Source organism: Labrus mixtus, chromosome 6 (genome assembly GCF_963584025.1).
Source record: "Labrus mixtus chromosome 6, fLabMix1.1, whole genome shotgun sequence".
Lineage (NCBI taxonomy): Eukaryota > Metazoa > Chordata > Actinopteri > Labriformes > Labridae > Labrus > Labrus mixtus.
Window position 1 is genome coordinate 5,681,395 of NC_083617.1, and position 27,129 is coordinate 5,708,523.

Consider the following 27,129-nt stretch of genomic DNA (forward strand, 5'->3'; position numbering starts at 1 on the left):
GACAAAGATTGTAGAGTGTAAAAGTAAATGATACGAGTATTCTGCAGGCCAATTGATTATCACATATGGATTCTCGTGTTTTCAAACGCACACTTTATTAAATATAGACTCGCTGGTGTGAATAATCTCACCGGGTTCCTTTAAGCCTAACAGGCCCAGCAGGAGAAAATGCATTTTTATGAATCACTACTTAATGGTCGTGATCGTGTTTGGACTCAGACCAAACACAGGTCAGTGGCTTCTGTGACATAAAGCCTCAAGGTACTCTGCGGAATAATTACAGTAAGTATAATCTCTAACACACATGCTGTCTCTAAGGGGAGCTGTGGAAAGTTTGCTCAGAGCGGCCAAAGCCTTCCTGAAGACACTGTAAGGTAGGCTGTCCCTTTTTTCTTCTTCTTTTTTTTTTTTTTTTACAGCCTTTACATTTTCAACCCTTCATGTTGACATTTCCTCTGCATATTGGAAGATAATTTAAATGTTGTGCCAGATAGCCAAGCGGTTATGCTATGCGCACCATGTACAGAGGCGATGGTCCTTGTCGCAGCAGCCATGGGTTTGAACACGACCTCGGCCCTTTGCTGCATGTCATCATCCCCCTCTCTCTCCTCCCAGCACTTCCTGCCTCTCTTCAGCTGCCCTATCCAATAAATGCAAAAAGGCCCGAAAAATAACTTGAATTTAAAATGTGTTGGGCGATGAGCACAAGAGCAAGATTAAATGCTGTGTTCATTTATGTTCTTTTTTCTTGGCAGAAGATCCTCTCCATGATTTCAGTTTCACTAATACACATTTTTAATAGTCTGTTGCTATGATAGGGAGTAATTATTCTATCTTTACACTACATCCAACAAACTCAACGTCCATGTCGACTATGCTGTGATTGTTTCTTTCACGAGGATGTGAATGTGCTATTCGTTAGGCACCCGGACCTTTCTTGTTGTTACAGTTCGGTTCAATCCACACTGTTGAAATTGAAGACGGATGGAGGATGAAAATTGATTTAATCTGGATCCTGTTTTCTTTCTCCCACTCTGTTTTCAGTGTATATCTGAGAGCTTAAAAACCATCTTTCATGCCACGCTGCAAACCTGTGCTCCACAGAGCGCTGTTCTTCACATCTGTTTCTTTCTTAGTGCCTCGGAGAGAACGGTCTCTTTTATTTTTATATGCTCCTTTTTCCACTTCAGAAATATCTTTTGACGTTTGCACTGTTTGATTTGATTTAATATTTCGAGGCATTCATCATCTGCGAGGTCTCCAAAAGCATCATGTGTAAGAAATATTGTTCTCAGGAGGCATCTTACAACATAGCACAGAGACAAGTTTCTTCCTGTCAAGGCATATCTGTTTGATTCATCTAGACAATTGTAAAGAGTGCCGCCGTATTAGACAGTTTAACAGCCTTCAAATTAGAAACAATCAACATTATGCTCCTCATTTTGTTCTAGTCTGTTAATTTGTTTACAAATCTCCTGTCTCCTGAGATTTTAAATAGAGTCATAACTTCACAAAAATTTTTGGCTAATCAGTCACTCCCTGCTAAGTGCTAAAGCTCTTTAACTCAGTAGAATGCCAGCAAGAAATTCAGCCAGTCTCACAGATGACTGGAGTAGATCCTGAAGTATGTACTTATTAAAAAAATAGAATTAACGTTTTTAAATCGAATCATGACCCCAAGAATCAAAGTCAAATTGTGAGACACGCAAAGATTCCCAGATTCCCTTCTGTTTAGATTTCTATGTTTTGTAATAAGTCAACTCTTTTCTTCTTATACACCACGTCACACTTTTAAGTTTCCACTCACCTGCATGACATTGATTCCTCAAAGCAGGCAAACCCCTGAAGGCCAGTTCCTCTAAGTTACCCTCTGCAGCTGGTATTTGTCAAGATAAACCAGAGCAGCCGAGTCTCCTTGAAAGAAGAAATGGTAAAAAGGCCAGTTAGGGTTAATCGACTGATGCAGTCATCATGCACAGAGAAAGAGCCACAGAGAAAGAGCCACAGAGAAAGAGCCATAGAGAAAGAGCCACAGAGAAAGATACATTTACTGTAAAAAAAAAAGAAAAAAAAGTTGTTGTCTTTCTGGCAATGCAGAATTAAAATTTCAAATAATTGCAATGAAGAAATCAGTGGATCATTGCCCTGCATAAAAAGTTGCATAAGATAATGATTTAAACAACTATACGAACAAAAACATTTCTTGTAGAAAGTGTAACAGGTTTATATATGCACTGATTTAGATATTTTTCAGTGTGCTGTTTTTCATTATTTCCAGGCTCTGATTCATTCAAGCAAAGATTTACATACTCTATAAAACAATTAAAGGCCCAATAAAACAGTCAAACTGTGAAATTGTTTTTGGCAGTCTTAAATCATAATGGTCAGTACTGATTTGGTTTAATAGAAATTATATTTCGTTAAAAGTTTTATATTTGATAAAAAGTTTTTTTTTTCTAAATAATCAACAGTAAAAAGTTGCTGCACCAGTTTTCCTGTTCCTTAGAGGATCATGAATAAGTGATTAGAGGCAATGCGCCAAAAGGCAGTGAAACTTTTAGGGGGTGGCAACTGATAGAAATCAACCTTGAAGTCTGCTACAAGAAAGGCTTTTTTTTTCTCAGGGCCGATCATACGAGTCGCCCTCCTCCCCTGAGAGAGGCACAGGTCTCTCATCACAGAGCAGTTTAGCGTGGTGAGATGGTTGAATGCTAGGACTTCATTAAGCCCCCTCTATTGTTAACATCTGGGTTCCGAAGAATGGCTCTTTCTCTGGTAAATGTTGCCCCGGCTTAACAAGAGATTTTATTACACCATGCAGTTGACATTGGCAGCAGTGTCACGTCTGGCAGTGGAAACCCCTCAAATGTTAAGGTCACAGGAGATCAATCAAAGCAGCCTGTTTCCCAGAAGACTCCAATTTTAAGTAGAACCGTTCAATGTTTATCTAATCTTATTGTTATTGGAGATATAAAACATACACTGACTTTGTCTTAAAAACCTCTTTCACAGGGAAAACATCTCTATACAGATCTATTGAAGCAAACTAGAATTTGTATTTAAAAAATGTACTTTCTTCCTTCTGTTCCTGAACGCACCTATTTAATATTTCCAAATAATATCATCACTAGATTTCCCCCCTTTAAAAGTGTAACGCATATCTCCCACATTGCTCCACTTGTCACTTTGCTTTACACCATTTCCTCTCAGTTTCCATCCCCCCACCCCCTCTCTGTTTCACCCCCCTCCCATAGCAGGGATGTGGCTGCCATAGCAACTGCTGAGTCATCCTTCATCGCATGCAGTCATCCTCTCATACCATCCCCTCATGCAGCAAGGCTCTCTGTCCTCCTCGTGGCCTGCATTAGCGTATTGATCTGATGCTTCAATTTGCTAGATTAGTTTGAGCAGCCTTTTGCAGGACGGTCTCAGAGGACACTGAGGTGCAGCGGACTGAACAGCAGCTGTTCGGATGGGTAACGTACCCACTTCAGTGAAGCACTGCCTGAGCTATGAGCAACTCGTCCAGGACTACCCGTGGCTTAAACGCTGGCTGCAGGAGGAGAAGGTGGGCGTTGTTGTTTTTTTTTTTTGTTTCTAATCTGCTGCACATGCTCTGCCACATGACTCTCTCATGACAGAGGCTGCAGGAGTAAAGCAGCCAGCTACTGATGACAGCGCTGATGCTGCATACTGCTTATATAATAGTTCTCTCTCCATTGACATCTTGCTTTATTTTAACATGAGATGGAGGGGATTTTCTCAAAAATAAGAATGGTAAATTATTTTCTAATTGACTGTATGTGACAAAAGATATATTCAGGGTGCTTCTGTTTCCTCCATAGACTTTCCTCTGTTATGTAACTCCAGGGAGCTGCTGCCTCAGTCCAAAAAGTTTGGGATAATTTGGCAGGAGGGAAATTGCTTAACCTTCTGTTAGATGACAAACTGTTTGAATTACCACTTACATGTCACATGTTTGTATTCATTCATAGATTAAAAATTAACATTGAATCAAATCTGCTAAATATGGCATTAAGGCTCTTTTAGGAAAGAAAACAGAGAATAGAAAGCCTTCATTTTCATTATACAATTGTACAACAAATATAGAAATGCTTCACATCTAAGTGCACAAACATAAAGGCATTCACAGCTCAAAACAATTTGCATTCAAAGAAGAAGAGATGATGTATCGCACAGTAAAAGAAGTAACTTGCAACAAGTAGCCTAGAAAAAAAATCTATATGTTGCACAGGTAGAGAAATGTATTCGGTAGTAGAAAAATATGTATTGCACAGGTACAAAGTATACAGCAGAGAGAGGATATACTGTGTCTTGCACATTAGAAAATAGTAGCCTATTGCAATATTGAATTGAAATGAATTGCACTGGCTCAATTGCTAATTTAATTACTCTAGAAACTTCTACTTCATTGAAATGGAAAATATTGCAGATTTTATTTACATTATTTATACACAAATTGTTTGAATTAATCCACTGAGTCTTGTTAGCTGTGCAAGTTAATGCATAATTAACCTTTGATTCTTGTACATGAATTACATTTTGAGAGTTTTAATGTGTAATGTTTTGACTTTTAACTGTGGTATTACTAAAGTTAAAAACGGGGAATGCAAACAGCTTGACCTCAACCGTTCAATAAGTATGAAGGTTGTAAAAGCAATTGAGCTAGTGCATTCATCTTCAATCTCAATTAATCTTTTACAACCTTTATACTTATTGAATGGTCGAGGTCAAGCTGTTTGCATTCCCCTTTTGTAACTTTAGTAATACCACAGTTAAAAGTCAAAGCATGTGCATTCAAACTCTCAAAATGATCAATCAAAGGTTCTGTAATAATGATGCATTGACTTGCACAGCTAGCAATATTCAGTGGATTAATTCAAACAATACTGTAAATAAATACTGTGAATAAATACTGTGAATAAAAAGTGCATTATTTTCCCTTCAAATGAAGTAGAAGTTTCTAGAGTAAATAAATACGATTAGCTCATCACACTAATCCGAGCAGAAGCTAGCTTGGTAGTTAGCCCTGTTTCCTTTCACCACTGCTGTGCTAACCAGTACTATAAACAAGCTAGCTTCAGCAGAAAGTGTTTCGAGACATAAGTTTGCTAGTTGGTGAAGTTTAACACATATACTTCGTTCCGTTTATTGAGATTAGACAGCGTTAAAAGAAGAAGTGCAACTGGACCTGCATTTGTCAGGTACGCAAGAAACACAGCCAGATGGCGTAAAACGCTGCTCGATGCCAACAGGTGTTCTATCGAGAAGTGCTACCCGTCGAGATGTGCGACCGTGCGGCTCTGTGCAGTAGGCTACATGGAGCATTATTTGAAAGGGGCTTTTCTTCTATCGAGAAACGCTTCCTCTAAAATCTTAAATAAAGGACTATTTAAGTTATTATTAAAGCGATTCTGTACAGTGGGAGCATTAAACAATAGGAGATTATTGTCCTTTGAAATACGCAGAGTACCAAACTCTGACAAATAGCCGATGGCGTGGGTACTGAGTTAATATGAAATTATTTGTTATGGTTGCATTTTTTGACGGGGATACAGATAGGCATGAATAATAATGTTACCTAAAAGTTTATTTGGAGCCCTTGACGTCCCATAAAGTTTAAAAAAAATAATATCTCTGATTGTGTGCACAATATTAGGCCTATATCTTGATCCCACAAGTTAGTATCTTGTGCGCACACGATACATGTCTTGTTCTACACATGTCAATAGCCTATGTTGTGTGCTCAAATTGTTATCAATGTGCAGATTTTTTTTTTTTTTTACGCTTCAGGGACTCTGAAGAAATATGGGCCTACCATTTCACCTTGACACATTCTTTTTCTCAAGATATAATGTGGTTAAAATCAGGAAATACCCTGATCCTCTAAAAATCTCTTGTGGTTGTGGAGTTACCAGGGAGTTACCCTGACCCCTCTCCGAGTCTTTTTTTCTGTGTCACATCTCGTGAGTTTTTTTTGCATCCTAATGGCATGACAGGTTTATGTTTTGGGTCTCATGTTTCCTCTGGCTTTCGGGCAGACAGTTTGCGTTAGAAATAACTTGTCCTGGAGCTTCTTTCGCACGAAGAATGACTAAGTGTTTGTGTTGAGTGGTACTCCTCTCTTTACTCTTTTCTGTCTTTTTGTGTATTTTTCCAGACCATCACAGGACATGAGTACCCAGACTTTGTTAAAATAGTCGAGGTCGGGCCGAGGGATGGACTTCAAAATGAAAAGGTACACACTGTCATTTCAGTCATGAATCTCATTTATTTATGTCCTCCCTTGTTTTGTATAACTAAACACTATCAAAGCTGGAAACCCCCTTTTTTCCTGTTTCTTTTATACAAAATATAATCCACAACATATGGGTTGTGTGCCATAATTGCCAGGGGGCATGTGTTTCACATTTTCTTTGAAATTGAATAAGAAAGATGACATGGCTCCTGGCTTAGTTTACTCTGCTTAGCATGTCACTGCTTATCATTTCCTTACAGCAGGCCTGTAGCTTTACAAGAATGCACACAATGCAGAGCTAACAATATTTACCACAAAGTGTTATACACAGAAATATTGTATATTTTCAGAGAGCTCTAAATATTCAACAAGTGTCAGCATATGAATGAAGATATCAATGTGTTTAGCAGGGGAAAAAAACAAAACCTGCAAGATATGTGCTTGTTGTACCTCCCATCGTGAGTGGAATCAAATCCAGAAAGAGCGGTTTCATTGTTCCCCAGGAAATTGTTCCGACAGCGGTGAAAATCCAGCTGATAGACATGCTCTCAGGAACAGGCCTGACTGTGATCGAGGCCACCAGCTTTGTGTCTTCAAAGTGGGTACCGCAGGTAATAACTCTTCTTTGTGAACGGCAAGAGAGTGCTGAGTGATTTATTAGGCTCTCTTTCTTGTCTGCATAAGCACTGAGGAAAATGTGCTCCTCCTTTGGACATGAATATGCTTTAGAAAGAAGACTTTGAGATACTCAAGCCACCCTCTTGTTTTGACTGTCAGAAAATGCATCGGTTTTTACTTCCTGTAAAAGAAAAAAATCATGCCACCTATTTGTTTATACTATAAGTATGATATTCAAAAACATAATTATGCAGCCTAGATGCATGTGAAAACATACTGTATGTGCAGGTAATGTATTTCTGGGAACGTGACGTTCAGATGATGTTAAAGGTTTATTTTTCTACATCATATGTTTTCCTCCCCTTCATTCAGATGGCCGACCACACTGATGTACTCAAAGGCATCCAGAGAGCGCCTCATGTTCGGTACCCTGTTCTGACACCTAACATGCAAGGCTTTCAGGATGCCGTAAGCATACATTTTCAAATCAGCACAATATTTCCCCCCGCTATAAACCATAACTGTTTACCCGTACTTGTCAATTGTAATTAAATCTTGGCGCTACAGTCCTTTTTTTTTTTTTGGCAGATCATTCTTGCACTTACGTAACTGTGACTCTAACACGGTGTTAAAAGCGGTTATACAAGTTTGTTTTTCTCTCCTGTTTTAAGGTCGCAGCTGGTGCTACTGAGGTGGCGGTGTTCGGGTCAGCGTCTGAAACCTTCAGTAAAAAAAATATTAACTGCTCTATTGATGAAAGCATGCTGAGGTTTCAGGAAGTCATTAACACTGCCAAAGTGCAACAAATTCCAGTGCGCGGGTTAGTAGTAGTACGCTTGATGTTAATTGTCACTTATAATGACAGAAAGCACATATCTAAGGTTGTACTCTGATTTATGCCCTGATAATCTCTAAATTTAAACTGTTCAAATATTGTGGTTTCTATATGTAGGAGTAATGATACCTTTAAAGCAAACTTCCAGATGTTCACCAGGTTATATCTATGCATAAAGAAACCACTCGTCCAGATGGACATTAACGCAAACCAAACAGGGTTTTATATATTTAGCTGTGCCTTTTGTCAGACACGGAACGGCAAGCTGCCACTTGTAATTTGTGTTTTCTCTGATTTTTATGAGCCTCTCTGTCCAAAAAGAGCTCAAGACACTAGATAGACAGTTGATTCATGTCAACACTGTCACTTTCCAAATGCCAAGTGCTGTTTGTTGATTCAGAAATGGCACAGAACAATGATCTGGAAAACCAACAAAGTCTAATCAGCAATCAAATCTTCTAAATCCTTTTGTTTGCCTTTGAGATATCTCAGTGACAAACGGATAAAGAGCCAGAATAACAAACGCAAGAACTCATCAGAATTACATTATCCTCATTGAAACAGAAACCAGTCCATCTGACAGCAACAACATCAACAGGCATCAGTAAGCTAGTCTGTTGAATGTCACTTCAGCGATATCAAGAACACAGAAACAGCAGCGTGAAGTTGTCCATGTTAAAGTGTATTGCTGTAGCATTCAAAAAAGTTGTTGTTGTAATCAAAAACAGCATAAGGCGTTACATGAAAATATTCAAATTGCCACAAATGTCCATTTTCAGATATGTGTCCTGTGCCCTTGGATGCCCCCACGAGGGACACATTGAACCGTCCAAAGTTGCTCAGGTGAGAAATCATTCAAGACGAAACATGGCGCTGATGTAGACTTGTTATCAATGCTCTGGCTATTACATATTTCCCATGAATAATAAATGCATTTTAATTCTATGCAAAATACTACTATTGGGCCTTTTTACCAATGCAACCCCTTTGCAAGACTCATTAGTCATTTTGAAATGTTTGCATATCTTCATCTTTATTTACAGGTTCTAAATTGTAGAATCTGTACACGAGGTGTTGATTTCCAGCATGGGAAGTGTTCTGGCTTCTGTTTGTAGTCCAAGCTGTATTGACCAATAACGTGTCAACAGGCTTTGGTGTATACAGGAGAAACAGAACGTGTGGACAGCAAGAAAGAAAAGTAGAGAGTAGTTCTCCTCTCCTTTTGAGAACAGACCTGCATCACGATATTGTTATTTCTGCAAACTTAATTCACTTCAGTTGTAAGTAAATCATTAGAAAATCACGGTTTCTTTTCCGGGCTCGTAGCACTGGAGTGAGTCGGAGTGAAAGCCCGCTGTATAACTTATATTCTGCTGTTGAACTGAACTGAGACTCGACAGATGAACGGGTGCTGACAGGAAGTCGTTAATGCTAACCACTGGCTTCACCGGAATTATGTAGAAATTGACATTTGATTCCCAGAGGCGTAAATCGTCTATCAGACGATGATAAATGAAGATTTGAACTGTCTTTTGTATCTAAACTACAAAAGACAGGCTCGTTATTCAGCAGCATTGGATAACCTGTGGATGGGATGGTGTTTTTTCTTCTTCCTGAAGTATAAACCATCTCTGACTTGGATCCAGGTCAAAAAATCCCCTCCCTTTTTCTTTTTTTTTTCAGTTTAACGTCATGTGAATGAAAATGGTGTCCTGTGTTTGGTTTCAACCTCTTCATATTCCTCCTGTAACTGAGAGTTGGAATATAAATGATTAAAGAGACTTTAAATGTTCCCTTTTCTTTAGGTTGCAAAGAGGTTATATGAAATGGGCTGTTATGAGATCTCCTTGGGGGACACCATCGGCGTTGGTACCCCGGGCTCCATGGTTAAGATGCTGCAGAGTGTGATGAGAGAAGTACCCAGCAGCGCTCTAGCAGTTCACTGCCATGACACTTACGGGCAAGCTCTGGCTAACATCCTCATCGCTCTCCAGGTAAGAACTCATCAGATATTCTGAGACGACTATAGCTTAGCGTCAATAGCAGGGGAGGGGATGTGTTCGTGTGGTGTTGTAGTAGAAGAAGTCGTGATGAAGAAGGCTCTTAATATGTCCATTGTGAGATCCAAATAAGGACATGAAGACAAAAATAAGAAATTAAAAAACTTTACATGTATTATTATTTACTTGTGCGTCAAACTTTTACCCACTGTGGCGTCAAAGTGTTGCCTCATGAGCTTCATAATGTAAAGGATGATTTAAAACAAAGATGAACAAACACAAATATTCAGTTTTACTGTGATGGGATGCTCAATATTATTCAAAAGACTCAAATTAGAAGAAGAAAAAGCTCCATTATATCAGTCCATCAGCAAAGCTCTAATTATATAATAAATGAAAAAAGTGAAGATGATCTGTTGAAAAGAAATACCGTACAAACAACTGTCTAATCCCAAGTGCAGATTCATAAAAATCCATCCATCCTTCGGACATAAACTGTGGTACAAGAGCTGCCTTACTCTGGGTAAGAATGGCTTAAGGCGCCTGGTATTTCTCAAAGTTTTCTTAAAAGGAACGGGAACGGCTCCAAGGACCGAAAAGTGGGCCAAGAGGCGTGTGAGTTCTTGGAAAAAGCCTTAAAAAAAAAGGTGTTGAAAACATTAAAAACCTGGCAAACATCTAATAATCATCTTTGAACACAGAGGGAACTTTGAGATCGCTCCTAAAGGAGGACACGGTGAACAATCCTCGGGCCTCTCTGAGCAAAAAAACCCCAAAAAAAACCATGATAATTCAAGGAAGAGATGTGACATCCACCTCTGCTATGTGAAGACAATCATGACCCAAAAAAAAATGGCCTGGTCTTTGTAAGAGGTGTTGAAATTGTTAGAGATTCCTTCGTGATCGTCTGCAGCAGAGAGCCTGCAAACACTGGCATGGTTTGAAAAGGAGGCCCGCTCAGCTCGGGGAAGGAAGTTCAGATTCTCCAACCACAAAGCAGTGATGCATCATTCATTTGATCAGCCTCCAATGCTAAATTGCTCGACAGCTTCCCTCTCTGCTCTCCCTTCGCCAAGGAGTCATCGGGCACCCTCCCCTCCTCGTGCACATCCTTCTCTGTGTGATGAATATGAATACTGTTGTGGAGAACCGCAGGCCGATCATGGATAAATGCCCGGCCTTTGCATAAATCAATGTTGCTACTCGTGACAACGCGGAGAGCAGCATCCAGATGTCGAAGAAAAGTTGAAGTGGAGATTCTTGTTCCAGGATATCTTTCAGCTTCCCTTTTGTAAGTGCCAACATTGTAGAGATCACAAGTCTTTTCTGAAGGCTCTAAATCATCATTTTCTGCTGGGGATAATCACATGCTGAGCTGCTCCTCATCCATCTTGTCGGACAGTTTTTCAAGACATACGTTACGGTACGTTCAAAGGAAGCATATTTTCCTCATTATGACAAAAAATGAGGATTAGCAGTGTTTATTTTTTTTAACAAGAATCAGGCAAAAAAGATGTTAAAAGCTCTTCAACATTTTAATTTGGGGCTGATTTACATTTATTTTGGCATTTTAAGGTCGTTTAAAATCCCATCGAATTTCATAGCATGTAAGATAATAACCACATGTGGCATCATATTCATTACAAACCTTTGAGTGTGTGCCAGGCTGAAGTAGGCAGTCTGAAGAAGGGTACACACTTCAAGATGATGGTGCCGATTTTGGGTCGGATTTCCCCCCCTTCGGCCAGTCCTAAAGCTGGCTAGACACGAGACAATTTTAGGGCGATTTTGTGCTCGATTTGCCCCCAATCGTATCAGGCTGCTGCCAGTGTAATACCAGTGATGGCCAATGACAGAGAGCAGACCAGGACGCGTCACCAATCGGATGTTGTGTACTGTTACAGCTCAAAAACATGGCAGTGAACATAAACCCAACTCTGCCCCGAGCCAAGTGGAAACGTGAAAAAGAAGACGAGTTTGTGGAATCATGGCAACAACACAAGACGTGTAAAAGTGCCTTTATAACGTCTCATGCAAAACAGAACGCACACCAGGACAGCCAGCTTGTCTTCCATATTGGTTTTTCTTCTGAAGTCAAGTTTGATCAGGCGAGTTTCTGTGAGATCTCGTGTCTGTGGAATCATCACCACCAAACCAGAAAGTGTGTGGTCTCACAGCCTGGACGGATCGTCTAGTGTGTGCGTTTGGAGGATCAATCGGTTCAGATTTGAAAATCTGTGTAGCCAGCCAAAGCAAAGTCCCGATATTTGAATGGTTCTAAAGAATAAGCATGCCAGATTTTCCTCTGGTATGATAATTTGTTGTCATGTGTGGGATCTCTCACATTCGAACATCTGTTTCATAGTGTGGGCAAAACAGCAGACTACAGCATCTCAAAAAAACCTAAGAAAATGTATCATCATACACATGAAGAAAAACTTAGATCATTTTCTCTCTAATCTCAAACGTGTATATAACACACTATAAAAATAATCACTCACTATCATACTATTAAGATTTTCATATGTACCAGAGGGATCATCACAAACCTCATGTGATCTCCAGGAAACATGGAGTTCTTTGTTTTTGTTTGTTTTTGTATGTTTGTCAGTCAGTGGCTCTCACTTGGTACTTACTGCTTATTCTATTATTTCTATTTTATTTTATATTCTAAATTCATTTCTATATTTCCTACTGCTACATTGTGTGTGTGTGCAGCTGTAACAACTGGATTTCCCCCTGGGATTAGTGAAGTATTTCTGATTCTGACCCATTGGCTGTAATGATCCTCCTCTAAAAGAACGGGTACTTTTAATATTGTTAGAGCATCACCAGTGAATCAGTGAACTGCTCCGGGGGTAAAAGAGTGGATTTATGACGCCCTCACATTACCAGATAATCTAGGCCAAACATCAGTACCAACCAAGTGTCAGAAACAGTCTCCTGCCCAGATTGTCATAAGGGCATATCATGAAGTATGGCCAAAAATCAAGTCTAGATAGATAGATAGATAGATAGAGAGAGAGATAGATAGATAGATAGATAGATAGAGAGAGAGAGAGATAGATAGATAGAGAGAGAGAGAGAGAGAGAGAGAGAGAGAGAGAGAGAGAGATAGATAGATACTTTATTGATCCCAAGGGAAATTCAAAGCATCCAGTAGCAGGTTACAAGACGTACATGACATGAAACATTCGTTACAAATTAAGCCGCAAAACCGACACCCCCCTCCCTCCCCCCTCGATGAATCAAACTTAAACTGTGCAATTAAAAATAGATTTATACAAGAAATGTACATAACCTGTGCAGGGATAAAAATATATGTGAGATTTAAACAAGAACCTATAAACAGTTGAGGGAACAAATCTGTAATTAGACCTGAATATAAAAAATAAAAAGTCTAACGGGGCGCCCGTAGCGTAGTGGTTAGTGCGCTCGCCCCATGTGAGGAGGCTATAGTCCTCCGAGTGGCTGCCACAGGTTCGTGGCCAGTAGCCTTGTGGTTGGTGTGGAGGCAGTGGTCCTCCAAGTGGACTACCCAGGTTCAAGTCCAGCACGTGGCTCCTTTCCCGCATGTCGTTCCCCACTCTCTCCGTCCCCGATTTCTGACTCTATCCACTGTCCTATCTCTAAAATAAATGTAAGAGACCAAAAAATAAACATTTTTTTTAACTTTTTTTATTCATCAAGTTTAATATAAATCCCAAAAATAATATTAACATTCCCTTTTCTATTTAAAACTCCTCAAAAAACAAGATGTGTTTGCTCTCATCCTTCTGAAACTCACCGGTTTACCTGGACGTGCCCTTATCTTTAATGACGACGTGTCAGTTTTGGACCTCATGAATGTGTCCTCTGTTTTGGCGAGTATTGAGAACACACAAAACAAACGTGAAGCTACAATGGGACACTCAGGAAAAGCAGGAACCATCCGTCAACGGGGAAGAGGGGCATTAAGAAACATGATCTAAGCCTCCCCCACAAAGCGAGATGATTCACAAACTGCCCGCTGAAAAAAAAAACCCCAAAAAAACCCAGAATGTTAATGAGCACAAGATATTTCCTATGGGGCCTTCCATCACGGTACACAGATATTGTTTAGAAGAAGAAACTGTTCTCAGAAATGTAATTAGGATGTAAACCCCTGTGGACGGTCTCTCCTGTCCCGGTGCTTTTCTCCACTTTGCCCACAGCGAGTGTTAAAAGTGACATAAATCCAGACATAAAACAGAGGTAACACGGATATGGCTGTATCAGTTCTCTGGAGCATCGCATTGTCCCAGCAGAAGGGGGGGAAGCTCATCGGGGGCTGGGCGGGTCAGCAGATGTGAGGGGTTGGGGGGGGGGGGGGGGGGGGGGTGTCAGCACAAAGGCTCACCTATTCAGTGTCTGTTGTGGACAAAAGCATCTGAGAGCTAGGTGGATGGAAAGGGCCCTGGGGGGCTCCTAACTCATCTGTCGCTTGGCTGTTGAACTCTCCGACAATGCTGCGCTTAAAGGGCCGGTGGAAAACGATCTTTTCATTCGCTCGCTGCTCAACATGTGATGAATGGCGCCGCAGCTGCAGACGCAACGCACAGAAACTCTGGAAGCACTTGTTGCAAAGAGTGCACATTAGCTTTAACTCTCAGTTTCTTGGTCTATCTACTGTTCTTCATATTTTACAGAACATCTGGGTTTGCAACATGTCCCTTCTTAATCCAAAATAAATAAATTCCAAAAACAAAATGTATTTTTCTCTAATAATTTGGAACTAATTCATGCTAAGGTAGCTAATAAGTAGCTTTAGCTTCATTTGGCCTTTATACATGAACAGGCCTCAAACAGCTGGTCAAATGTAGACATTGACATTGACAAATTCACACTTTACAGGCTGTGTCTATTGTGAAGGATCATATTACATTAAGGATAAAAATTGTGATTAATTGCACGGCCCTACTGCACATATGAAACTACAGGCTAACGTAGCATTTACAGGACAACTTTCAAGGTTTTATTTCTTGGGCTTTTTGTGCCTTCCTTTTTATAGATAGGACAGAGGATAGAGACAGGAATCAGGGAAAGGACCACATGTCGGATTTAAACCCGGGTCCGTCTGCTTGGAGGACCACAGCCTCCGCACACCCAACAATTCAAAACAAATCAGCAGTATTGAAAAGAACGATGAAGAATGAATTCAATGAGAGTTCAGAGTTGTAATCCAAAAAAAAAAAAGATTCAGGTCCTTTTTTTTTATGGTTTTCATTTGTTAAACAAATATTTCCTTCACCAGATCGTCCTTCATAGTTCAACGTTTTAAGAAGAAACACAGAGAAAGCCTTTTTTGAGAGGACAGGATGTTTTTATTTACTCAATGTGTTTTCCTCTTCATCTTCCACAGTCTTACAGATGATGGATCACCGTGCTGCACGAAGCTTGACAACATAAAGTAGTAAAATAATTCACATTACTGAAGAGACAGTCAATCGTTTTTATACGTTTAGATTGCAGATGTTTACCATCTAACTTTAAGAATAAGTCAAACACTGATTAATTGTCGCTCTAAGTTGTTGAACAAATATTCACTGCACCAGAACATTCTTCATAGTCGACTCTGTCATGAAAAAAACCCTTATAAATTATTTATTTGAAGGAAATATTGTTTTCATTTACTCGATATGTTTTTATTTTGATTGTTTGTCCCTGTTGCTCTTCATCTGTTACACTGGAACATTGTGCTCCACAAAGTTGAGCAATATAAAGTTGCAAAAATAAATTCACATTTTTTAAAAAGACATTTTTTAAAGATAAAATACTGAAGTTGATTTTTCCGATAAAGTGAAACAAAACGTTTAAGAATGGATTCACTGTTGCTTGTTTGTTTAGAGTTGGACAAATATTCACTGCACTTCATCCTGCATGTTTCTTCTACAATTCATTTAGCAGACGCTTTTATCCAAAGCGACGTACGTCAGAGAGTGAGAACAACACAAGCAAGGATCTAGAAAAGAGGAAACAACGTTAATAAGTCTGATCGGACACACAGGTGCTGACGTACAAAAAGCACAACATCGACAGCTGTTCTTGAGAGTTTAATGAGCATCAAAACTATCCTATAATCCATTGTCCTATGTCTACAATAAAGGCATCAAGAGGCCAAAAAATGAATCTTTAAAAACAAAAAACATAACAATAAAGAAGCAGAAAACAGTCACATCATCCAAATGATATTTAGAAGAACATTTATAAGAATATTTAGTATTTGATAGCTCATATTTTGCAATCTAAGATAGTATAACTCTGCCATCTAACTGGCAAATAAAAAAGCTAATAAACTCATCTTCTTCTTTCTTCTAGTTTCCAGATGTTATCCGAGTATTTACGCTTTGAAAACATTCCTCATAGTTAACCATCCGGGCACAAGAAGGCTGTAAAAGTCCGTACAGACAAATAAAAACATAATAAAAGCATTTATTGCAGGCAGATTATGGTTTTGTTTACTTCCTTTTATCCTTAACTTGCCCTCGGTGCTAATCACTTGTGACATTGGAACATGTGTTCTGAAGCGAAGCTCGACAATTTTCATGCGTATAAAGTCGATTTTTTTAAACGTGCGTTCATTTGTGGACGTCAGAGTGTAAAAAGCTCAGCGGGGTCCTCGGCGGACCGTATTTAGAATGACTCATGGCAGCTGCCCTTGTGGCCACGGAGCATGATAGCAGCCGGGAATATTTAGCCCACCATTCGCTGAGCCGTAAGCAAGGTGGAAGTAAAAGATTTTTTGATCATAGCTTCTCATTACTGTGAGCCAGAAGTCCACACCACCAACTGGGAGAGAAATGAATTCCCCCAGCGCTGTCAGCCCTGAGTCATTCCTTTTGTTCCTGAGAAAGACATTCCTCAGTCTTTGTACCTTTTTTTTTCTTTCCAGGAGGTCTGTGGGGGGAGGGCGGGGGGGGCTTTGTTACAGACCTACTCCTGGCAGGTCACACAATGACAACGTATGTACTTAGATTTCACAGACTTGGCGAGGAAAATCATTTATTCTTAGCCGCAATTTTGGCGCATTGTGTGCGGCGGCTGCGGCTGGGGAATACGGTGTAACCTGTTTGTGCTCACACTCGAGCTCTCCGGTAACAACAACATCCATCTTCAGGATTTTGGTTTTGTCTCCGCGCGCGAGGCTTCGGTCGACCGCGACGGCTGTAGCTCGGTCAAAGAGTTTGATGTACTAACATTCAAAGATTGATTGTAATTGTGGTGATAACTTCAATATAACTTCATGTAGATCTCGTTCTATGCATTTTATTGGCTCATCGATGGGCGGTGTTGAAATTATGATTTTATGATTTATTGTTTTATGTGTTTAAAACTTAATATTTGTCGCCTGTATCATCACACGTCAGTGGTGAAGAAGGAAAACAACATTATCCAAACAATGAATAATTACACACTGTAGAGCTAAAATAAGAATCAGATATTTTATTAAACCACAAAATGTTGAAACCAAATACTAAAGATTCAACAAACTATGAATTCAAAAAAGAAAACCTACACAACACAATACGACCTCAGAATCAAATGTTTTGAGATAGAGGAAAGGAACTTTAAGAAATACATGTACGTCTACTTAATGAAGCAGCAACCTCAGGTGTTGAAGAATGCCGCAAAGACAGACGTGCAGACAGACGTGCAGTTCCTCCCGTGCCCACTGGCCGAAAACGCCTGTTAGGTCCGATGTTGAAATTCCCATTTTTACAGCTAGAAACATTTTTTTTTCTCACTTTATTGCTTTATTGCAATGTTCGTTTACAGTTTTCACTCACAACAGTGACTTCAGAATGCATTGCAACATTTTATTATTTTTTTAAAATCAGGAACACAACCAGAAAAAACACAACAAAACAGGACAAGACAAAAAAAAAACACAAAGCAACGAAAGAAAAATCATATTTATAATTATAATTATAATTTAAAAATAAGGGGGGATGGGTTGAGGAGGGTGAGGGGATGGGGGGGGGATTCAGCTTGAAATATGAACAAGTTCAGTGTTAATTGCTCATTTTTTATTTGTAAAAACTATACAGGGGGTTGAATTCACTTTAGAGAGAACTACACGAAGACGTACACCATTACCTTTCAAACCTTTTAGAAGCCTTTAGTTCAACACAGGTAAGGCAGGTTTAATTATACAGCACCAAAGAGCAACTCAGAGTGCTTTACACAGTGAAAAAACAGAGCATTAAGAACATTATTAAACAAGAAATGAGACATTAAAACACAAAATATATTCAAGTTGAAGCCCAACAGTTTGTTGTGTTGTTGTTGTGTGAATCCAGAAAACACTCTCCTGCTTAGGCGAGGAGACTTTTCTCCATAGGTCGCTTTTTTAAACAAAGTTTAAGAAACACCTTCAAGTCGACTCCTTAGTTGGACTTATTGCTATTTTTTTAAGTCATTTAGATGACGTTGTCCTGTCATTAGAGACATGGTGCTGAATCTAAAACGTGTTAAATGAGAGTGTGAACTTTGTGCTTTCCAGTCGTCAGTCACTTCTTTTTACACTTTCTCTCGTTTTATTTTCAGTACATTTAAAAGCTCCAACCACAGTCATGTCATTTTTAGAGAAAATAAAATCGATAATGTTTGATTAGATATTATGTATGACCGCTTCCTTACCCCGGTGGCCGGTTGTCCTGCATGCATGAGACTCAGTTATCCATGAACAGGTTGATATAGGAAGTGAAAAACTGATGGAGATTATAGACTTTTAATACTCAAATAAATCAAGATGTAAAGATGTAATTTATTTTATGTTTTATGTGTTTGTTTGGTCTCCTAGCTGCCCTCTGATATCTGGACTGTGCGTTCCAGTGTGGAGCTTATTTATGTGTTCCTGGGAGGAGGTTATATATGCGTCAGCAGCAGCTCTGTGACAGTTTCTTTCAGCTTCCTAGTTTATGTAGCCAGTGGTGAAGCATCCCTGCTTCGTATCCTTCAGTGAATACTCTCTCTCTCTCTCTCTCTCTCTCTGACGCACTTATGAAACCAAAATGGGAGCGTGTCCATCTTCAGCCCCGTCCACTCAGAGTATAGAATGTCAACAAACTTACCCCGAATCATGCGAGTTTTAAAAAAATGCACTGTGTCTTTACGCAGGAATGTATTGTTTTTCTACAGCCACAGCCGCTCTGGATATGGCTTTTTAACACCGAGAGCACATCTGGTTTCTGGACAGTGTGATGCTAACTGAGCGTTGGCAAGCTGGAGATGCTGACCACCAATTCCTGCACAATTAGTGTCCAGAGGAGCAGCGCACGCCGCTGAAGGCTCCGTTTTGTTCCTCTCGGAAACAGTACGCCGAAGGACCCCCGGCCTTACACGTTTAGCAGCTGAAAGCGAGAGGATTGGCATGGTAGATTACAACTCTGTGTTTATACTCCAAAAAAAAAAAAAACCCTGCCTCTTACAATATCCTGCTCTGGCTTAAACCAAGGTCTGGAAATCTCGTGCAGTGCACACACCGGAGTAGATCTCCTCCTCCTCCTCCTACCCCACCTCCTCCTCTTCCTCTGCCAACACAAACAGCAATTACGACTGGCTCAGACGTAGCCACTGAAAGAAGTAGGTTCTTGTCTGGAGGAAAAGCAGCCAATTAGCAGCATTGTTTCGAACAAAAAAAAAAAAAGGCAACTGAGATTCCTTTAATTTAAAGTGGCTCAGTTCTGCTCCACAGGGAGGTGGGGGGGGTGGGGGATTGAAGTCCTTCATGACCCGATGCCACTGAGAGGATCAGCGTGTTAATTTCGCCTCACTGTGGGATCCTCTGACATCTGGCTCTGCCACGGAAGCTGGAAAACATCTTTAATATTCTCATGGCGATCTCAGGGACATGTGGAAAACATCCCGAGACCTTCGTCCGTAATGACTGAAAAACTGAAAAACTGAAGGCCTGGCTTCTTCTTCTTCTTCTTCTTTTTCTGTTTTTTTTTCTTTTTGTGGCATGAAAGCAAAGTTATACCGGTGGTTTGGTTAGACACCTCTGTGAAAAAGAAGAACAGCACTTTTGTCTCCTTGTGTGAAACATGAAAAATGTAAATATAAAGCAAAATAAAAAAAACAACAACCTTCTTTCAGCATGAACAAAAGCAGTAAAGCAATATTTCCAGAGCAGCAGTTTAAGATGTTTGGTATGCTGCCTGACCAAATTATTAACATTCAAAAGAAACATTTAAAAACACATCGTTTGTTTTCATATGGAGGCCAGACCTTTGCAAGTGTACGCATTAAAAAATGAAAGTTTCCCACAAAATCTAACAATCATTTTGATTGTGAGCAGCCAATGAGCCAAACATCTGAAAACAAACTTATGGCAGATGTAAATACATCTATGTGCACAAAAACCACAACAGGGTGGAAACTTCTTTTTTTTTTTTTTTTAACCGAGGTCATCAGTGTAATAATTTATGGCTTAAATGATTATTTGCAGCAACTGCACATTGGTCCAGTAATGCTACAAGTCCTGTATTGTTGGGCCGGCTGTAAGAGTACACCCTCAAGGCTCAGGAAAAAAAATGTCTTCTCAATGTGGCAAGAAAGTGAATCCCCATGGTTTCAGGGCAAGAGTAGCGCTGTAAAAACATGAGTAACCAGGAGAATCAGAAACATATGAAACCTCCTGTTCAACATTTATAATATTCCCTTCTCGTATGAACAAGGCCGTGATTATGCGGCGGTGGTGGTTTGAGCTGACAAAGAGGATGACTAAGCCATATTACGGGACGTTCTGTGCCCACTCATCCTCAGGACATGAGCCCACAGTTCTCCTCGGCAGCTGTAAAACACGACCGCAGCGCTGTCAGGGGGCGCGCTGAACAATCTGACAGCACCAAGGATCTTTGTTTCCTGGCTTTTTTCTTTACCTGAGGTGAAGAAGCCCGTGTGTGTGGAGGCCCTGAATGTCTCTGTTGTGTGTCCTTGCAGATGGGGGTCTGTGTGGTGGACTCCGCAGTAGCCGGCCTGGGAGGCTGCCCGTACGCTCAGGGCTCATCTGGCAACGTTTCAACAGAGGATGTTCTCTACATGCTCCATGGCATGGGCATTGAGACTGTAAGTGTGCGTCTGTCAGACCTGCAGCTGTACTTTACGTCTCCTGGATCTCAACAAATCATCCAAACTCATACAATCCCCCCGAGTTCATTTACATAAACAGACCGCTCTGCAAACACACGGGCTCTGTAAATGTTTATTTTATAATATCAGTGGTTTTTGCACAACTTACACAAACCCACAGAGCTGCTGGCTCGTCTCTGGAACTATTTATATAACAACCCCTACCCCTGCTGGACAAATGTAGTCACTACAGTTTAGTTTTCTATCACCTGTTGCACATGTTCATTTCAATTCATAACCAGTTTAATTTAAAATTAACAATCAATGAATCAATGAATCTTTAGTTGTATGGCACAAATTCATAACAAATATTATCTCAAGACACTTTGCACAAAAACAGCAGGTCTAGACTTTACTCTTTTTTATATTATTTACAAAGACCCAACATGAATCCACCATGAGCACAGCACTTTGCAACATTGAGCAAACTTAACAGTCAGCAAAAGCGTACATGCATGCAATGATATTTTCTCTCATATAACATATTGTTATGCAACCTGGTCAAATACAACAGCGAGCATGAACCCATCAAGTCTCTCTTCTTTTTTTTTTAAGATTTATTTTTGGGCTTTTTGTGCCTTTATTTGAGAGACAGGACAGTAGATAGAGTAGGAAAAATCAGGGAGAGAGAGTAGGATAGTCATGCGGGAAAGGAGCCACAGGTTGGATTTGAACCTGGGCTGCCCGCTTGGAAGACTACAGCTTCCATACATGGGGCGCACGCACTAACCACTGCACCACTGCACCACCAGCGCCCCTAAGTCTCTCTTCCAAAAAGCAGTCAACATGCAATATCATTAGTAAGAGTAACATTTTGAACAGTTTCCAAACTTTCATGGATGTTTGTCTTGTTTCTAAAGTTTTAAATGGGCTTGCCCCCCCCCCCCCAGAAAAAGAAAAATATCAGGATAAATACCAGAGCATGAACCAGGGTAGACTGTACATGTATTAGTGCTGAGGCGTAGAACTAAATTTAATTAAAAATTCCTGGAACAAATTACCAGTACATATCAGGGAATGTGAAAACGACATAACCTTTAAAAGAAAACTCAAGCATTGGTTGAAAAAATAAAAATGAGTCTCATACTCATATATATATATAATATCTGTCCTCCCCTTCTGGGGGGCCTTCTGGCTCATTCTGCAATTTGAATGAGCTGATTACATGTGGCTCTGTTATTTCTTATGCGACAACTGTGTCCAATTTGTGTGTAAAATTGTCTGTGAGTTTTTTCTGTGTGCTGTTCTGTAGGCTGTCCTCTGAGGTTTCCTGTAATTATAAATCTGTCTGCCTTCGGACTACGGATGAAATTTAGCCTGTGGGCTAGCCCCGGCATATTTACATGGATGCTATTCGCTGATATGTTGATTGATTTGCACTGTCCTAATTCAATAAATAACTAAAAATTAAGAAATTAAAAAGAAGTTACAGGAGCATTCAAACACTTCCTTTAAGAGGCAGAACCAGACTCATGTTGAACACACGTCTGCTGAAGGGAATAGATGGCGATGAAACACCTTGTTGACTTGACGTTTTAACTGATTGTGTCTTTTTTTATTGTTTTTTATTTTATTTGCAGGGTGTGAACCTTCCCAAAGTCACAGAAGCCGGTGAATTCATCTGCAATCATTTATGTCGCAAAACAAACTCCAAGGTGGCCCAGGCACTAAACAGGACACCGTGATGTGTTTCTGTACAGAAGACGAGGGGAGAGTTAAGAGTTGAAATCTTTGACTTTTTTTTTGTTTTTTCCTCCAAAGTGCTTCCCCTGTTGTTGCTGCATTCAGAACTGTTGCCTCTGCTGCTGTGTTTTAAAGGATGCTGGTCCTCTCCAAGTTATTTCCTGAATCATCAAAGTATTTGGGATTGTTTTTTTTTGTGTGTCCTTTATGTAGCTTTCAATTCAATTGTTATGTTTTCAGAATCCGTAGTGGAGAGACAATTATGATCTACTGGAACATCGGATTGTTTGTGAGGTATTTTTGTTTGGCTTTTTCATGGTCAGAGGTTGTGAAAGTAAACTATGAAGGAGGTATTCATTTGGGATAAAATGTCCAAATGAATGAGGTCATGAGTTACTGTATAAGTGGCCTTATACCCATCTCTTTGCATTAATAAGGCGCTGACACTAACTGCAGAAGATGTCGGTCACTTTTGTTTTGTTTTGTTGTTCAGCGGCTCCAATGGAAAAGAAGAAAAAGAAAAAGTACCCGGTGCATCGTCTTCTTTCTGAACTCTGATAGTGATCCATATTAGACGAGGAGACAAGCTCCAAACACATGAGAAGCCCTTTGTGCTGTTTTTAATAAGAACATCTCCTCATACTTTCAGCTTTATTACCCGCTCAGATCCTGAGTGAACAGCAATTGAAGACAATTCTCTGAAGTGGTTTTTGATCTCAGGTTAGCCAAAGACGATTGAAGAAGTGCCCATTGATCGTACTATTTCCATTTAAAAAAAGGGTAACCATGTCATGAGCTTCTCCTCAGGAGGATCTTGTGTGTTAGTGTTTCATGTAATGTAATGTTTTCATGTGTCTCCTGTGTCATCTTGTGCTGTCTTTAAAATGAAATGAAATAAAACAGAGATTATACAAACAGACTGTTTCAGTGGGCTTTAATGAGATTTTATTCAAAAGTGAGGTGTCAATGAATACAGATGTGTGATTCACAAGTGGAAACTAGTAGCAGATAGTTGTTGTTTTATGTTTGCAAACGCTGGAGGGAAGAAATGCTGCTGTTTCTCTATCAGTCAGTTAATTGTTATTGCCATCATTACATCCGAGTAATAAATCAGACTAATAAGAAAGAGAAGAAGAAAGCCAGCTGGACTCCGGGAAAATAAATAAACTTGACTCTTGTGAATAGAGAACACAATAAAATGTGTAATTACATTTGCATAAATGTATTAGGATATGATAATTTCATACCCTCATTGGTCCTCCTTCATCATTTATGCATGTCATTCTCCATCAGACAGTTAGATGATCACACGCTGTCCACGCTGCGGATCGCTCTGGTGTCTCATGTTGTCTCAATCAAAAGTCTGTTTTTCTCACTGCAGGAAAGTTTGACTAAAAAGGCGAGGCACTGTTTATCTGCGTCTCCATCACAGCCTGGGGATTAGCTTTGACGCAATATTTTTCTTAGTGGATTTTTTTGGATTCAGACTTTGATGGAGATGGAGAATCTTTTTCATCTCATGATCATAAAACAAATGACTGAAGTGATGTGATGTGTGCTGAATCTCATCAAAGGGACGATCTTATTAGTTTTGGTTGCCTGGTACATGAAAAGCTGTTTTCAGACATTGTTCAAAAACAATGTGTATACAGTCATTTCAGAAAATCGTAGCATCTCCTATATGTCTCACAACTTGCCCCCACCCCCTACTTACCTGCAGACTTGCAATCCAATCAGTGGATTATGACTTTTGTGAAGGTCACAGCATTGCTATACACATTCAGGCTGTTTCACGCCCCTTACGATCAGGGGATAGCAAATCATGGCAAAATGTGTATTTTTTCTGCTTTAATAATTAATGCTTATTAACTATTTGAGTCAAAAATACTTTTTTGTTATAATTGCTTAAATTTAGGGTGGACCATGTTTATTCTGATGACCATGGGATCCACTATGCTGCTGGGCCCCAAAAAAAAAAGGTGATGATGAAACCTAGTGAGGCTCATACAGGCGCTGATAAAGATTAGAAACGCAAGTCACTAAATGAAAAGCCGAAAAATGGGGACGAGGAAGGACACCTGCCCGAATCTTCTGCGGAGGATTCTGGCATTGCTGATGGTCAGTCACCCTCGTCAGGGTCCACAGAGCGTTTGAACAAAACAAACAAAACAAAAACAAAATGTTGAGGAGACTGCCCCGGACCAGTAAGCTGGCACTGCTGGAGATCAAGACCCGGACAGTGAATAAACATGGATGCTTTATACCCTAAAACCATAACAACAGGCGTGCTTTATTATGAAGACATCAAAACCTATAGGTGCTCTTTTCCTGGCAGCTGGGTATTCATTTAATGCATTTTGTGTGTGAGGCACACCTTATGAATTATGTACGTTGTCCGTTTATCAATATTGAATGGAGTTTTGTTGATTTATTAGCTGAAATGTTGGTAACTAGCAGCTGAGTTTGTCTGATCTTTAGTCTGAGGAGAATGTGCACATAAAAATGAAATGTATACTTTATGCATGTGTGCAGGTCACTGGATCAGTTGCACTTAATTGTACATTCAGAAGTGTGTTTGTAGTAGGCAGGCTTGATTTGCCTTCAGCTGAGTTTTCAAATGTCACTGGGCAGGTGTTTGTGCACGCTGCTTGTGTGTGCGTCTGTGCGCATAAAGGTGTGTTTGCGCGTCAGCAATCCTCTATTTGAGAACACCATCACTCGAAAGATGGCATGTAGTGCTTTAATGATTGGAAAACTAGAGGAGCGCCATTCAAGTCCATTTACACGCGATCCCTTGTTTGCCATCAGTCAAACAAGGGATCTGCCAAGTACACTGTCCAGATGTCAAATCGATATTGAGATTTTCTTATTCAATCTTTCCCAGTTTGTCTTTTGTCTAAGCTTTCCATCCATAAGCTCTGTATTTGCAACTTTGACTATTTGATCATTACATTCAATTCTTGCTTTCATGTGTCGGTCTGGTTTTGAGATTTTGCATTTTTTTTGGGTGACAATAGGCAATAACTTTTTGCATATCTTACAAAAAATATCTTTCCGTATGCTTCAACCCTCTCTGCTGAGTTTTTACAAATACAGTTGGTATCTTTGCAGAATCTGAAAATTAAGTAAAACACTTTTACCTGCTGGTTTTAAAGAGTCAGGAGACCATCATTCACGCTTTTTAGACGTTCAGTTAACACTACGATCTCCTGCCCTCCAGCTAAAAAAGGATAAGAAGTTTAATTGGGAACAATGTGCTGTTGTTTTTCTCTGAGCAGCCGTCACCCAAACTAAGTGAAGCAGGATCTTTTTGAAGCCGAGTGTCACCCGAAGGCTTTCAGGTTATTCCTGCAGGCGCTTGCACAAAAACCAAATTTCAAGAGGAAGCTGCGGCGATAACCAAACCTCTATAAAACATGTTCTTTGGGAGGAAAATTGCAAAGTAAACCAGTAAAGGTGTAAACATCTCTGAACCCCCTTGAGGGGAAATTTAGGGTGAGAGGTTGCTCATACTCTGAGCGGGACATGAGGGGAAGATGTAAAAGAAAATAAGAGGCTGGAAAGAAAATTGTTCATTGATAACAGGAATCAAAAAGAGTGACGAAGAATGTCAAGAACACTGTCTTCACTTTGAAGCAGCACCTAACCCTAACAAAGAAAATAAATTGGAGATGTTTTTCTTTTAAACATAAAGAGCATTCGGAGAAAAGCCAGACCTTCACCTTCCTTCCTAAACTTTCTCTTCTTTATATACATCCTACATTTGCACAGCAGGAATTCTCTGGCTTTCAACCAGCAGGGGGGGGGGGTGTTTGCATGTGGCTGTTAGTTTACTTACAGTCATTGTGTGTGTGTGTGTGTGTGTGTGTGTGTGTGTGTGTGTGTGTGTGTGTGTGTGTGTGTGTGTGTGTGTGTGTGTGTGGGCGCAGCTTCCTCCCACGGTCCAGACATGATGACGGTGAGGTGAAAGATGGAGTCCAAACAGCGCGTAGCTGTGAAGCCGGTGCAGCTTCACCTCTCGTCTCCTAAATATTATTCCTTCTGTGGCATGAAAGTACAAAAATAATCATGATTTACATTATTTCAGAGCCAGAATACACAATATACTGTCATATAATGGGCATTTCATGTGTAGCAGTTTTATAAAGAGACAGCTAATGACTGTCCACACAACCCTTTTTTTTTTTTTTTTTGCCTTTATTGGATAGGACAGCAGAAGAGAGACAGGAAATGTTGGGAGGAGAGAGTAGGGGAGGACATAACCATGTCATAACCTGGCTCAAAGTCCATGACAAATATGAGAAAGGACACCAGCTAACTTCAGATAATAATGATTTATTTTAACAAAGTAAACTAAAGACTGGAGAACATCAAACATGGAGTGTGTCTGTCAGTAAAGTCAGTATTGTGGATGTGGATGTGTGGCATAAATCAAGTGTGGGTCGTTGTGACGCAAACTGGAACAATTTCCTACATGTGCAATGGTTGAGGATGTGAGTCCATGTCGCATTCGAGAGAGAGCGAGAGCCACCCTGGGGTTGAGCAACAGGCCCAGGTGCTCCAAATTGGATCAGTCCTAGTAC

General features: G+C 40.0%; 1 protein-coding gene across 1 annotated transcript; it reads left to right on the forward strand.

Annotated features, from left to right (window-relative positions):
• Positions 1 to 3,281: 3,281 nt before the first annotated feature.
• Positions 3,282 to 23,456, forward strand: hmgcll1 (3-hydroxymethyl-3-methylglutaryl-CoA lyase like 1). Its single transcript, XM_061039618.1, has 9 exons — positions 3,282 to 3,568; positions 6,182 to 6,259; positions 6,763 to 6,870; positions 7,250 to 7,345; positions 7,549 to 7,697; positions 8,492 to 8,555; positions 9,518 to 9,706; positions 20,675 to 20,800; positions 22,444 to 23,456. Exons 1-9 carry the CDS (start codon positions 3,473 to 3,475, stop codon positions 22,546 to 22,548), a joined length of 1,011 nt encoding a protein of 336 aa, XP_060895601.1. The 5' UTR covers positions 3,282 to 3,472; the 3' UTR covers positions 22,549 to 23,456.
• Positions 23,457 to 27,129: the final 3,673 nt, after the last annotated feature.

Bases quoted from the DNA above. Each gene is read 5' to 3' on its own strand.
- hmgcll1 (XM_061039618.1), top strand. From the start codon at position 3,473: ATGGGTAACGTACCCACTTCAGTGAAGCACTGCCTGAGCTATGAGCAA. The intron at 7,346-7,548 runs GTAAGCATACAT...TCCTGTTTTAAG, and splicing joins TGCAAGGCTTTCAGGATGCC to GTCGCAGCTGGTGCTACTGA. The intron at 20,801-22,443 runs GTAAGTGTGCGT...TTTTATTTGCAG, and splicing joins ATGGCATGGGCATTGAGACT to GGTGTGAACCTTCCCAAAGT.